The sequence below is a fragment of the Plectrocnemia conspersa genome, unplaced genomic scaffold (assembly GCF_051122295.1).
Source record: "Plectrocnemia conspersa isolate PC_06_02 unplaced genomic scaffold, ASM5112229v1 ptg000003l, whole genome shotgun sequence".
Classification (NCBI taxonomy): domain Eukaryota; kingdom Metazoa; phylum Arthropoda; class Insecta; order Trichoptera; family Polycentropodidae; genus Plectrocnemia; species Plectrocnemia conspersa.
The window spans coordinates 17,634,276-17,649,938 of NW_028277167.1; the positions used below are offsets into that span (position 1 = coordinate 17,634,276).

General features: G+C 34.3%; 1 protein-coding gene across 11 annotated transcripts in view; it reads left to right on the forward strand.

Moving 5' to 3' along the window:
• The window catches only part of Msp300 (Muscle-specific protein 300 kDa), a 151,882-nt gene that overhangs the window by 64,631 nt on the left and 71,588 nt on the right, over positions 1-15,663 (forward strand). For all 11 annotated transcript variants that reach the window (XM_088182741.1, XM_088182736.1, XM_088182737.1 and 8 more), the window contains 7 exons: positions 1,513-1,574; positions 3,031-3,126; positions 3,205-3,381; positions 4,073-4,230; positions 4,310-6,815; positions 6,889-7,266; positions 7,460-15,508. In XM_088182741.1, the coding sequence (XP_088038867.1) occupies positions 1,513-1,574; positions 3,031-3,126; positions 3,205-3,381; positions 4,073-4,230; positions 4,310-6,815; positions 6,889-7,266; positions 7,460-15,508 (11,426 nt within the window). The remainder of the gene's footprint in view (positions 1-1,512; positions 1,575-3,030; positions 3,127-3,204; positions 3,382-4,072; positions 4,231-4,309; positions 6,816-6,888; positions 7,267-7,459; positions 15,509-15,663) is intronic.

Consider the following 15,663-nt stretch of genomic DNA (forward strand, 5'->3'; position numbering starts at 1 on the left):
TAGAAATCCAATTACTTCAATTAATTAAAAATTCGTACACGCCATACTGCTCCGAGTGGAAACGGGAAGACTTTTCCCAACAGCCGGCGTTTTTGCTTTGAGGCTTTTCCAACCTCTCCCCATTGGCTGGTTTCGTTGGGGGCGGTGGTGGGGAAGTCCACGTGGCTTTGCGGAGACACGTGCTGGCGCGTGCCAGCCTCGTGACGTCACGGACTCGTCCCGCAGGCGATCCTCGCATTTTCCGATCGACGGCTCACTTCCATCATCGCCGTTGGAGGCCTATGGTAGTTCGCGTGAGGCAAATACCCGAAGCCTACTGAATGGAAAATGTTTTGGCAGGGTTTTTCAATATTCAATATTTTTTTCAATGCGCGGCTTTAAATATAATTAAATACCCCAAAGCAAAAATAAAATATTTACACTTTTGCCAATTGATCTGCATTTTTTAAATTTTTAAAGCTTTCAATTTAATTGAGATAACCCTGATTGAACGTCCAACATATATATTTTAATTTAATTTATGCTTTACGAATTTGTTCTATTCATTGTCAATAGAGCTTTATTTATTTGGATACGTCAATCAATGGGGTTTAATTATAACCTGTCAGTTTAAACGTGGGGGTAATTTTCTATATTATTTAAATATATGTGTATGAATAATGACGTAAGTGTTAATGCAAACTTTAATATATAATATGTAAATTGCTGAAATTGCTATTATGTTTTTTGCAACATGGTGAAGGTTAAGAATACAATAGAAGGCTATGTGTAATAGGATTATCATAATAGCGTAATTTTATTATCAATACTGATACATGTAAAAATAATAAATCTTTTTATCAATATAAAGCCAAGCTTTATTTATTAAGCCTTTCTTTATTAAATTGTTGTTAATTTATTTAATAAAAAGGAGGTTAAATAACTTAACTTAAAATTAGATCGCACTTTAAGCTAAGAAAGTATAACGTTGAGCGAAACACGAAAAATTTGGCAACTCAATACTACGTTTTCTTGTACTAAATCTATCTCTATTTATAATTTTATGTTTTGAGTGTATAATCAGATCGTAACACTGATCCAATTAAACGTCGGCCTAATTATTTGTCACTTGTCACAATGAAAAATAATTATGTTATTTGGCTAGTCGCATGTTCCATATACGCGCGTTGATAAGATCATAGTTTTATTAATAAATTGGTTGAGATGTTAATTTAAATACCTTTATATATGTTTGAATTTTTCGCCCCTGCAATGTCAGGCATTGCAGTTTTCCGAGGGCTATTGCCCTTTTGATGAAACGTGGCACGTGAACGTCTCAAACGTCGAACTTGCGTAACACGTGAACGATCCATTATAACTATGTTCTATTAATAAAACTTATTGCAGATTAGATTATGTTTTATGGAAGCTTTATGCTTTTTTTTACAAGCTTTAGTAATAAATTTTACGGATTTTTTATGTAAAAATTTATTGTGAATCTGTATTTAACGACTGTTTTTTTTATTGTTTTAGATGAGCAAGAACGCGTACAAAAGAAGACATTCGTTAATTGGATCAATTCACATCTTTCTAAGGTGAGTTTTAGTTATTTTATTTTTAAATGTAAAAAAATGTACAATTCACAAGAAAAGATTATGTAAAAAGTATATTTATTTAGTAAATCACACTGGAATGAGAAAAATAGATTTATAATTTTGTCATGTTAATCAAAAAATATATATAAAATATTGATAAACATGACAAATTGACAAATTGACAACTGAATCAACACATTTTTTCATTGAATGTAAAGTATTTTTTTCGATCTTAAAACATAGTTTAAATATAGAAACAAATGTTTAAATCATCATTTAATGGCCGGAATAGCGTAGTACGTAAAGCTCTGGACTAATAATCTAAAATATACGTAATAATTTAATATTGTCTTCAGCTGAAAGTGAAATATATTTATTGCAGACTATAATAATAATTTATTATTAATATAACATATACATATGTGCCTGTACTTGTAGATATTGATTAATTACCCCGTTGCAACTCATTGGACTCACGCCTGTCATGTAACAACGGAAGATTTAAAAAAAGTGACATAATGAAGTGATTAATCATTAATGAACACGATGGGCGACGATAAGCTGTATATTCAACACCGCATTATTCGCGAGCTCCAATGTTAAACGTTGCTAAAGCTTGCAAATTAATTTGTTTAGTTCTTGTATAATATTTCACAAGTATTCACAAAGACAGTAATTTTGAACAGCCGCGCTCTGATGTGCCCAATGAATTACATAGGCATAAGATAAACTTTTTTGTTTGCATGCGATGGGATGAAAAGTTCGGAAGCTCGAAAAAATGCAAATCACTGCTTACTAGGCAATGAAAGAAAGTTTTTTGTAGAAGATCTTCTTTGGCGAGTATGTACAATACTATGAAACGGAGTAATTCACAAGTAGACCACGGTCAGCCGAACATATGAAAAGATTGTCACAGTCGCGAATAATAAATTAAATGGAACATTTAGGTTTAATTGAGAAAGACCTTTTACGTTAGATTTACCAGTCGTTTAAAATTTTCATCATGGTCATTGCGACCAATAAATCTAATCGATGCTAAAGCACTAAGAGTCCTGCATCACTAAAATTTGTCATGATCATGGCTTAGCCACGTAAAGCTAAACCATCAACAACATCTCTCGGAGATTTATTTCCAGAAAACGAAAGGTGACTTTAGAAAGTATGATTAATTTTTCTTGGGAAATTCTCTCCGATGCAGACATGATTTTTTAATTACTGCATATCGAAGCAAAATACTCTAAGAAGAGCTTTTGAGATTTTCTGTTGCGATGGAATCAGCAGATTGTGAGGAAAATGATAGAAAGTCAACGAAATTTGACGATAAAACAGTTTAATGATAGAATTATATTTTATAAACTAGGAAATAGATTCGAAAAATAACTAATACTTATTGCTAAACCTATTAAATGAAATGTATCCAATTTAGTTTATTATTAATTAATCATTTTTCTAACAGCGAGTTCCACCGCTTAGAGTAGATGATCTTATGACCGATTTGAGGGATGGCACGCGTCTTCTTGCTCTTCTTGAAGTGTTGTCTGGAGAAAAACTGGTAAGAATATTTATATTTTATTAATTGTGTTTATTACTATTAATGTTACTGTAATATTATGATTTTCTTCCTTATTAGCCCATGGAGAGGGGCAGAGTACTCCGAAGACCACATTTTCTTAGCAACGCTAACACTGCTTTAAGATTCCTAGCTAGTAAACGGATAAAATTAGTAAACATCAACCCAGCCGACTTGGTGGACGGGAGACCGCCGGTCGTTCTTGGTCTTATATGGACAATAATTCTATACTTTCAGGTATTATCATTTCTGATATACATAATGATTACTAAACTCTTCTACTAACAAATTTGTAATAAGTTTATCGAATATTTTAAATTGAGTATATATTATCAACACAAAATTATTTGTTTGGTAGTTTTTATTTATTTATAAAAAAATGTTTATGAATAGTTTATCGAATTGATGTGAATTTTGCACATTTAAATATTGTAATATACGTTCATAATGAGTTAGTCAGAGTATTTGATTGTATTCAAGTAGATAGTTAATAAGGTATTTAGTGATTCATAATAAAAAAAGGTGTATACAAAAATGCACACTAAGCACAATATTTTAGTGTAAGTTTTTCGCTTTTTTATGCAAGCTTCGATCAATAATCTGGATGTATGTATCTAACATCAGAAACAGTTGGAGGTTAGTTGACATTATTTTTATTTTATTATTTGTCGGAAATCGAAATTTATTTGCAAAGATGTAATTTAAGTAATTCGATATATAAATATACATTTTGTAGCTAATTGATATTGATAGTTATTAAAATTCAAGGAAAACATTGCACTTGTAAAATATTAATATTACACAGTAAATACAAGATTAATATTTGAAGATGCAGTTGTACTTATAATTTCTAATTATACACATATATTTATATTATATATTAATATAATGTGTACTTTTTAATTAAACAGTATTTTGTTTGATATAGATTGAAGAAAATAGTCGCCAGTTGGAATATTTGGGCGAATTGGGAGGTTCGCACACTTCTTTAGAATCTCACTCATCTACCGGAGAATCCCGCCAGGAGAAATGGAAAATGGGCGCACGTAAAACTTTACTTCAATGGGTTGCAAATGCCCTGCCAAAGTAAGATTATCATATTGTTATTATTCTACTGTAAAATTCGATGATGATGAATTATTTAATTTAATTTTTTTTTCTGCAGAGATTCTGGTATTGAAATTAACGACTTTGGTTCGAGTTGGCGCGATGGTATAGCATTCCTGGCCATTATTGATGCCATCAAAGCTAATCTCATCAATTTAGCTGCAATGAAACGAGCTTCCAATAAACAGAGATTGGAGACTGCCTTCAGCGTTGCCGAAAATGAACTTGGAATTGCACGTCTATTAGACGCCGAGGACGTGGACGTTGATAAACCCGACGAGAGATCAATCATGACTTATGTCGCACAGTTCCTGCATAAGTATCCAGAACCCAAAACTACTGGTCCGGATGCCGTGGCCGCCGTCCAAGCGGAATACAACGGCTTAATAGACTGGCTTTTTAAGAAAATTCAATATCTCGAACATCAAGAACAGACTCACACATTGTCAAGAAATTTCGGTGATTACGTTAATATGAGAAACGAAATAGATGAAAAAGAAGTTGTATATAATAAGCTTAGAAATTTAGTTAATTCTCAGAGTATGATATCGATAACGTTAGATTCGTGGAAAGAAATTCAACAGTTATGGACTAAATTAGAATATTTGATGAGGAGATGGTTGTGGTTGTTGGACTCTAATCTACCACCAGATTTTGGAGCCATTGGTGAATGGTTAGCGAGGGCCGAGTATTTATTGTACTTTGATGATTTGCCAACGACATTTGATGAAAAATCAGCATCAATTATAAGCAAGAAACTCGAAGAGCACAGTATTTTCTTTGCGGATCTTCCTTCTATAATTGAACGTTTTGAAAACGCCAAATTGTCTCCTACCGCTTTGCAAGTGTCCGGAGATCAGTTGCTCAATATGGAACATAGATTAAGAAGTTTGCCGATCAAAGTGGAAGAACGTAGGGCGAGGTTGAAGTTTTTGGAACATAAATGTTGTTTAGTAGCTTTCATACAATTGACTGAAAGTAAACTTAGGGGATGGACAATTAAGTATGGTAGATTGCCTGAGGTAGAAAATTTACTTCAGGATTATCAAAATTTTGTATCTAGAAATAAGATATTCCAAGAATTTAACAAGGCGTATATAGATATTCAACAAATAATTAGCGAGTATCGGCAAGTTTGTAATATTGACTCCAAAGAAAATATGGAAATTGAAAGATTTTTGAGAGAGTCTGCCGATAAATGGAAGAACATTTCGATGGAGTTGAGATGTGTACAAAATATGCTCGAGGAAGTTATAACATTTTGGCAACGTTGGTTGTCGCTTGTCGATGAATTTGAAATGTGGTTATCTAAAGCACAAACAATGATGAACGTAGACGAAGACGAAAGAATGGAATTCTTCCAAGACATTAGTTTGTGGAAAGATAAGCATCAAATGTTGGGTGACACTGTCAGCTTTTTGGTAGCTACTTGTGAAGAACCTGTCGCTCTCGAATTGAAAAATCGTTATGCCACTATGACATCGAAATGGGAACATATATTCTCCGAAGTAAAGCAGTATATGCATGCCGGAGATATTTTAAGAAATAGAAAAGATTACAAAACGGGAATAGACTCTTTGAGTAAGTGGTTACGGAATGCAGAACAAATTTTGAATTCGCCACCACTAGCGTCGACTGAAAAAATAAAACAATACGGGGACCAACTTGTTACGCTACAAAATGAAGTCGAAAGCGTTGAAGAGCTATTTAAAAGCATTAGTAAAACTTTCCAAAATATGATCACAGACCTTCCAAGAGACGAGGTAGACAAAATAATGAATACGTTGAAGAAAGAAAAAGAAGCATTGGTGAAAGTAAGGGCTTTGATTCCTGTGAAACTTCATCTCTACCACCAACTTTTAGTGCAACAGGAGTCTTTGGAATCCGGTCAAAAAGAGATCAACGCTTGGTTAGATAAAGCAGAAGTTTTACTGTCAGAAATAACGTTCTTTGGTGGAAAAGAAAATATATTGAAGGAATTAGATGCATACAAGACTTTCTTTTCGAGAACTATGTATTATAAATCCATGTTGGAAAGCAAGAACAAAGTTTTTCAAAATATAATCAAGTCTGTCGATCAAGATAAGACTATTGACACATCGGAAAGTGTTCAAACAATGAGAACTTTAAATGACAGATTTGCCAGAGTCACACAACAAGCTCACCAATCTGATCTAAAGTTACAAGAATTATCGAGATGTTGGAATAACTATTCTGAATGTTGCAAATCGTTTATTGAATGGTTAAATCAAGCAGAATCTCTTATATCAGATAGACATAACTTTGAAAGTAAACAATCTGTTGAATATAACAAAAATTTCTTCACTCAAGTGAATGATCGACTTCTGCATGATTTGATGCAATCCGGAAACGATTTAATAAAATGCGTATCTTTCGAAGAACAAACTGAAATACGTGAGACAGTGGAGAAACTTCAAACTAAATGGCATGAAGTATTATCATTTGCTCCACTACATTTGATGAGGTTAGAATTCCGTTTAGACGAGACTGTTTTCCAACAATACCTCAAGGACATTGAAAAGGAGATTAACTTAGAGCAACAAGTGAGTTATTTTATTTTGTATATATTATATTATTTTTAAGTGTTTTATTACCTATTTATTGTATTGATTTTAGGCTTATAATCAAAATGACCAAGTTGACGGAATACTTTCAAGGAATACAACTTATTTCAAGGACCAAGGAAGAATTTTGCAGATTGAAAGTTGTTTACAAAATTTAAGAAAAATTACCATAGGATATTCGCAGCAAAATCCTGCTGATCGAAGATTGGACGAAGACCTTAAACGATGCGAAGACCAGTGGGAAATGAATGCTCGTAGAATCGAAAATCTAAGACATCAACTCCAACAAATACCAGCGAAGTGGGAAAGTTATAGGAATAAATTTTCTGAAATGGAACGCTGGATGGATCACGTTGACTTTACCATGTCAAACATTGTAAAAGAAGTTAATTCATCAGAAGAATTCGAACGAGAGAAGGCTGTGTTCCAGGTAATTTATTGGCTTTATATAAATAGTTTTAAGATATATCAAAATGATTGAGCTTTAAATGATTTTAATATTTTTATGCTGCTTAGTTAAAGTTATTAATGGTAAGAAATTAAATTAAGACATGTGTAAAGTTTTTATATGTTATTCTTTTTTGTATTTATAGATTTTTAATATTTTATTTTATTTTTAATAGCAAATTTGTCGCGAGGCTGATGATAAGCGGGAAGACATGAAATGGCTGGTTCAAACACTTGATATGTTGATATCTCATTGTACTGAGCAAGAAGCGTTAGCGGAACAATCTAAATTGGAGAATTTGATCTCTCGGTATAAGAATCTTATACCAACCATTGAGATAACCATGGTTAAAACTGAAACATATTCAAGATGCTATACATATAGACGTGAAGTCCATGAAGTGATCTGCGTTCTAGAAAGAGTGAAAGAACAAGCAATCAAGGAAGAACATCCAAAATCTTTACAGAACGTTGAAAAAATGATTTTGCAACAGCAAACGGCTGTCTCACAATTAGATCAACAAAGACCAATGATTATGTCGATGCTTCAAAGAGGAAAAGATCTCTTGAAAGACAGTAACACACCGTCGTTCATACAACAAGAAGTACAGACGTTAGAAAATGGTTGGAACGACGCATATGGAACAACTACCAATAAACTTCAAAAATTAAGGGGTGCCCAAAAAGTTTGGTCAAACTATGAAGAACAAAAGGAAGAAATTTTGAATGAATTGTCTCACGTTGAACGGGAACTGGCGGTTCCAGTCCATGAAGAAGTGCCTAATTTAGACAAACAATTGCAACGTAAAATAATAATTGATGAATCACTGCAAAACGCTAAAGAAGACAAAATCAACAAGCTTAGAGCAGTATGCGCTGAATTATGCACAATTACCCATAATGAACAAAAGCCTGTACTGCAGAAAGAAGTCGTTGATATTGAACAGCGTCTTTGTGCAACATTAGAAAACGTTGGTAAAAAGGTGAAGGATCTTGAAAAATACAATAAGCAGTGGAAAGAACTAAATGCGAATGTTGAGCAAATGAGAGTTTGGGTACAAAAAACAGGCCCGCAGCTAGTAGCTCAAATACAATCTGATTCTATAACTCCCGAAGAAAGAGTTAAAAAATCATTAGAGTTGCAAACTTTGATTCAAGAAAAGATTGTCATTATAAATGGCTTAGCAAACGATGCTGCCTATATTGAGAAAGAAACAGCATCTGCGGAAGCTACTAAACTAAAATGTGAAACAATAGAATTGGAAAAAATAGTGACCGGACTGCAAACATCAACCGAAAATCAATCAAGATCTACACAGCAAGATTTGGTTAAGTGGCAAAAATATAAAGGTGAATTGTCAGAAATTAAACCTTGGTTGGATCAATCCGAGGAAAAGATTTCGTGTGGAATGTCCAAGCCGGGAACGTTGCAAGAAGCCGTTCAACTACAGCAGCAAGCTAAAGTATTTGAGAAAGAGTGTGAACAACATTTAACGAAATTGCAAAGTTTGACAGCTCTCAGTCATCAAATGACCAATAAGACAAGTGCTCCGGATGAAATTGACGCTGTTCATTCAAGATGGGCCGTTGTCCATGATGTGGCACAACAGTGGACAACTAAGTTGGATAAGTTAGTGTTAACCTGGCAGTCACTGGATTCCGATGCCAATAAATTAGAGTCTTGGGTAACAAATGGAGAAAAAATAATGGCAAAGAGAACCATTAACATTAATACACCACAGGTAGACAAATTAGAAAGAGAATTAAGCAAACTGAAATCGTTTAATAATGAAATATCTCAACAACAAGCTAAAGTTGTTGCTTTAACTCAAAGTTCAGATAGTATCAGTCATGCATTATCACCCGAAGGAGCAAATATTGTGAGGAACAGGGTTTCAGATTTGAAAGATAGAGTCAACCAACTAGCTGAAATCGTTAGACAAAAAGCAAACGACTTATCCGATAAGATAATTGAACGTCAAGAATTCCAAGGAAAATTAACTGATTTTGCTCATTGGATGGAGTCGTTGAAAAAGAAGATAGAACAACATGATCAAATTCCTTCAGATAGAGTTGAAACAGTTTTGCAATCAATGCATGTGTTAATGCAAGAACATGCAGAGAAACAGCCAGAATTTAATTTAATATACAACGAAGTTAAAAATATGTCTTTGGATTCGACACCAGATGAATCTCGAGTACTGAACGACACTTACACTACATTGGTTGAAAACTATCAAAAGCTCGAAAATATCTTACAAAAGAATAGAGAATATTTGGAGAAATGGACGGATTTCCTAAATTGGTTCAATGAAGCAAAACAACAGTTGTCACACATAAAATATAAAGTCGACGGGCAAAAACAAATCCCCGAAGAATGTGACAAGATTAAAGATGAACTGAACGTAATCACAGAAAAAATAACTTTGTGGAAAGAACAATCCAATCAAATCGATAGTTTGCCGCACATGCCCATAAAAGATAAGCAAACTGGCCGTTCAATAACGGCTGGAAATCTCATCAGGGAGCTTGAAATTATGACAGAAAAATTAAATTCACAAGTTAGCTCTAAGAAAGATCAACTACAAAAAGTCAACGCTCGCTGGAACAAATTTAGCGAATTGCAAAACACTGTCGCGGAAACCTTGCAAGCGTCTAAGATGTCTATGAATGAAATTGCTAAGCACCCTACGGCAACAAATAAAGAGTCTATTGCTAATATTTTGAAACAGCTGGACGCGCTTGATACTGATTTAGAATCTAAACAAGCCATTAAAGTCGACCTGCGAGAAGAAGGCTTACATTTGATGAGAGAAGATCAAAATAAAATGGCTGAAATTCAAAATATGCTATCGGCGTGTGATAATAATTGGGAGCAGACAAACGGCTTGTTAAGAGACACGAGAAACAAATATGCAGTGTTAAGTTCTACATTACAAGATCTAATGAACTTCAAGACTAACTTTGAAAAAGACATCGATAAGGCGAGTCAGTTATTGGAATCTTGCATGGAAACTCCTAGCAGTTACGTGCAAGCTAACCAAGCATTAGAAAAATGCAAGAAAACTGCCGATATGCTCAAACGATCTAAGACAACGTTGGATCAAATGGAATTGATCAAACAATCTATTTTGAAACAAGCTGCACCACTAGGTGGTTTCGATTCATCCTCCGTTGAGACTGAATATTTGAACTCTCAAACGCGTTGGGAGAAAATACAGGATGCAGCCATTAAGAGAATTCAAGATTTAGAGTCTCAAACTATCATATGGAAACAAATCGATGATAATAAAGACCAATTATTAACTTGGTTGAACGATTCAAGCCAAGGATTAATGAATGCAACAGAAAATTTAGAAGTACAGTTTGGTCAATCGACGTTAAATAAATATAAGGAAGAATTACCATTATATGTCAATATGAAAAATAATATACAATCGAAAATCGATCAGCTAACTAATATGAATAAAGGAGTACCTATTCCACAATTAGTTACGTTAACCAACACATTGGAGGAAAACTTTAGAGCCCTTAAAGATATGGCTGATCAATTAGCATCTGCCGCATCCACATTAGAGACGCAAGAAAAAGATATACGAAATGACATTAAGCTCATCGGTGACACTATCAGTAAATTGAGAGAGGAAATAATTAAATGCGATGATATGACAGGTGAAAGTACTAAAATATTGGAAAGATTGACCAAGTGTCAGAACAGCAAAGAACAATTGCAAAAATGTTGTGATGAAATAGATAATGTGATGCTGCGCGTTAGTGAGTTGAATTCCGTTTACCCCGGTTTTTCAGAAACAATCATACCGAAAGAATTAGTCAGCGTACAAAAGAGGTATGAAAACGTACTCACGCATGCCAATAAAATTGAAACTACATTATTGACGTTCCTTAAAAAAATGTACACCGACAAGTTCTCCATGTTGCAGCGAGTTATTAAGTCATTGGAAGAAAAGGCGATTTGGTGCATACCCGAACCGGGCAGCGATAAATATAACTTGGAGGTTAAAATGGCAGCTTTAGAGGATGTTAAAAATGGGATCTTGGATTGCAATTCTCGTATTGAAAATTTGAATCAATCATTTGATCTTTTGAAGAGCGTCGAGACTCCTGAAACGTTAAAACTCTTTTCAGATGAAAAAACAAAGGCTATATCTAAAGTCGAACAGTTGGATAAAACTTACAATGAAACTAAAGATAAACTTCAAGCCAATATTGATTTATGGTTGAAATATGAATTAATGTCTGAAAATATTTCTTCTTGGCTGAAAGACGTCGAAGGTAGAGTTCGATCAGAAACAGTTAATCTGTTAGATTTGAATGCTATCGAAGAAAAGATCACAGAAATGGACGCATTAAAGAAACAAGTCGATAATTATACAAATGAGATAAAAGATTTATCTGACCTCGGAAACAATATCGTTGCTGCAAATCCAGAATCTAGAGTTGGACAATACGTTAATCATCTGGTGACTCGTCATGATACTGTTGTAAAGTTCATTGCTCAATATATTGATCGATTAAAAGAACTCCAAAGAAACAAAGTCAAGTATTTGAATAACATTGCTGCTTTCAAACAATGGTTGAAGGATGCTGCAGGAAAAATTAGTGAATATCAAGTTTTATGCTCAACATCAGCTAAACCGCAACAAGCTGAATTAAACGCATTGCAAAACTTCACTAAAGAGAGAGAAAGAGGTCAAGCATTGTTAAATGAAGCAGTCGAAGCTGGCGAGGCCCTATTTACTGGAATAACACCAGAGAATAGAGATGCGATAAGGAACGATTTAAGAACACTCCGCGATAGTCTCGACGATTCAGCTGATAAAGTAAATACAATGTGTAAACGTGTCGAGAGCATTATAATGCAACGATCTTCATTCGAAGATACGTTTGGGCAAGTTTCAAGTTGGATAAATGACAAACAACAGGCTATAGGTGAATTTGAATTGTGTGCCACTTTACCCGAGAAAAAGTCACTGCTGCAAACTAATAAAAATTTGTTGCAAGATATCAATTTACATAAGAGCATTGTCGAGCAGCTAGGAGAAAAAAGTTCAGGATTGGGAGATGAAGAAACCAATAAAAGATTGCAAAGTACTTTATCCCAATATAATAATTTGGCAGCGCAAATCGGAGATCGGATCAAAGTATGCGAAGATTACATTATAAACCATGAAAATTATTTACAAATCTTAGAAAATTGTCGCGATTGGTTGACAGCTTTGACGACTGAAGCGTCTTTAATTGACGATGTCGCTGTGACTGATCGTGAAGATGTTGAAAATAAATTAGCTACCGTTGAAAATTTATTGCAACAAAAGGAAGAAGGTAATAAGATAATCAAAGCGTGTAATACACAGTTACAAGTAGTCTTGAGTGAAACGGCAGAATCAGGACATCCGGCGCTGTTACAAGAATTCCAAGAACAAAACCAAGCGTGGAAATCATTTTTGTCACACTGCAATCAAAATCAAAATAAATTAAAGAACTTGTTGAGTATTTGGGCTGAAAATGAACAGACGTTGGAAGCATTGGATACTTGGATTAAGCAGAAGGAGAACCAAGTGAGAGATCAAAGTTTAAAGAGTACGCTTCAAGCCAAACAATCTTATCTCGCAAAGCTGAAGGAGCTCGAAGAAGAAGTTTTGAGTAAATCCGACGAAGTATCCAAAGTTGTCGAGAAAGCAAGCTCGATGGAAAGCGATTCCGATATATCTGTGAGAGTATCAAGATTATTTACAAGATATCAAAGTTTGAAAAACACAATCAAAGAAATAATATCCAAATATGAAATATTCGTTTCGGAGCACAAACAATTTGATGATCAATATAACCAATTGGAATCTTGGTTAAAAGATAACACCGAAGAAGTGAAACAATTAAACGAAATCGTCGGAGATTATGCCATGTTACAAGAAAAACAAAACAAATCGAGGGAGCTTTATGATCTTAAAAATAAAGAAACTCCTAAGTTTGAGTCTCTTTTGGACCGTGGAGAAAAATTATACAATCACACTAGCCCTGATGGAAGAGAACTCATTAGACAACAATTAAGAAATCTACGCACTTTATGGGACAACTTTGGTGACACTCTGCAAGACACCAGCAACAATTTAGATCAATGTTTGGTCCAATTCTCCGATTTTTCACTTGCTCAAGAGCAGTTGACAAAATGGTTGAAGGACGTTGAACGTGCCATGCAACAACATACAGAATTAAAAGCGTCAATTCAAGAAAAACGCGCTCAGTTACAAAATCATAAGATTATGCATCAAGAAATTATGGCTCATCAGCAGTTAGTGGAGTCCGTATGTGATAAAGCTCAACAGCTTGTTGATCAAACGCAAGATTTGTCGCTTAACGTTTATCTCCAGTCAATTAAACAACTTTTCCAAAATATTGTTGCTAAATCTGAAAACTTACAAACGAGTTTGGAAGAATGCGTCAAGAAGCACAGCGATTTCAATAATGAATGTAAAAAGTTCAAAGATTGGTTGAATAACGAAAAAGAAAAGTTGCACGAATGTGAAGACGTCAGTGGAGAAAAGCCTGAAATTTTGAGGAAATTGGCTGTTATCAATGCCCTTAAATCTGTCGAAACAGAAGGATCAAAATTATTAGATGCGATAAGGGAATTGAGCGTTGGTGTAGCTAAAAGTACATCACAACCTGGAATTGAGACAATAAATGGTGAAATAAATCAACTTCAAACCGAATTAAGAGGTTTTATGAAAAATTTGCATGACGCAGAGGTAAAACAACAACATACGTTGAAACAATGGGAAAACTTTGAGGCTCAGTCTGATTCGATAATTAATTGGTTACGTAATGCAGAAACATCTCTCAGAGAACAGATTCTTTTGTCTGATCTTCCCGAAAAGAGTAAGCAGTATGAAATATATGTAAAGAAGAAAGAAGAAATTGCTTCTAAGGAAAAGGAAATTGATGAATTTATTGACCATTCTCATACATTGTTACAAATTAGCGGAGTAGAGAGATTGAAACCGTTAATTTCTCAGATAAATAATAGATATCAACAGCTTCACGTGACAACAAAAGAAGTCATAACACATTGGGCCAAATTGGTCGATGACCATAAGAAATTCAACGAGAGCTATGAAGAACTCATCGGATGGTTAAAACCGTTGGAAGATCATGTTGCAATGTTAAATAATCAAACAAATGCTTATCCGTTGGATGTGAAGGCCAGTAAACTTCAAATACTATTGCTCGAAAGGGAGAAGGGTGATAAAAAAATTGAAGCGTTAACATCTTCGGGAGAAGATTTACTTCCGGATACTTCAGCACAGGGAAGAGAAAAGATCAGACAAATGCTGCGAGATGTTCGCGAACGATGGGATAATTTGAACGATTCTATAAAACAACAACAGAAGCACCACGAAGCTCAAACCTTACAATGGACAAGTTATCAAGAAACGTTACAACAAACTCTCGCATGGTTGGATGAAAAAGAAAAATTGATACAACAAGAAAACATAGCATCTTCGTCAGTTTCTACACAAGAAATACGATCAAAATTATTGAAAAATAAGACTCTACTTCAAGAGATCTTATCGCATAAACGTGTCATTGAAGCCGTAACAGAAAAAGCTCAAACTGTCACTGAATCTGTAACCTCTGACGAGCAAAAGAATAAAAATGTACAAGAGACTATTAAATCTATATGGTCACGTTATAACAAATTGACATCAGACTTGAAAGCGCTTATTTCGCAATTGGAAAATTGCTTGGATATATATCAGCAATTCATCGATCTGCAAAAGGCGCATCAAGATTATCAGAAACAACTCTGGGAGCGACTCCAAATATTATCAGATTATTCTGGAAACAAAGCTTCTCTGCAATCGAAATTGAAGAAGATACAAGAATTGCAGGATAATATACCAGATGGTCATAGTCGTCTCAAGATATTAACTGATCATGTTGAAAATAAAGCAAATGTTCTTCCACCGAGAGCTAAGGAAGCCATGCTACGGGACTTATCTACTTTGAGTGTAGATTATGAAAGATTTATTTCTTCGTTAAGCGACATTAGAAGAGGCATTGAAGAGAAATTGCAGCATTGGAACGAATATGAATCGACAAACGAAAGGTTGTTGAGCAGATTGAACGAAGCCGAGCTATCTTTGAAGAATTATACTCCGAAAGCCACTTTAGCGGAGAAAACGGATCAATTGGAAAAATACCAGGTAACTATTTGTTTTAGTATCAAAATTATCATTTACAAATCATATCTACATACACTTTCTTGTCTATTTTATGTGTTGTTTATACATATTTGTCATGAATGTACTGTATACTATGAATGAATAACATTTTCATACCTTCATATAAAGGTTTTCAA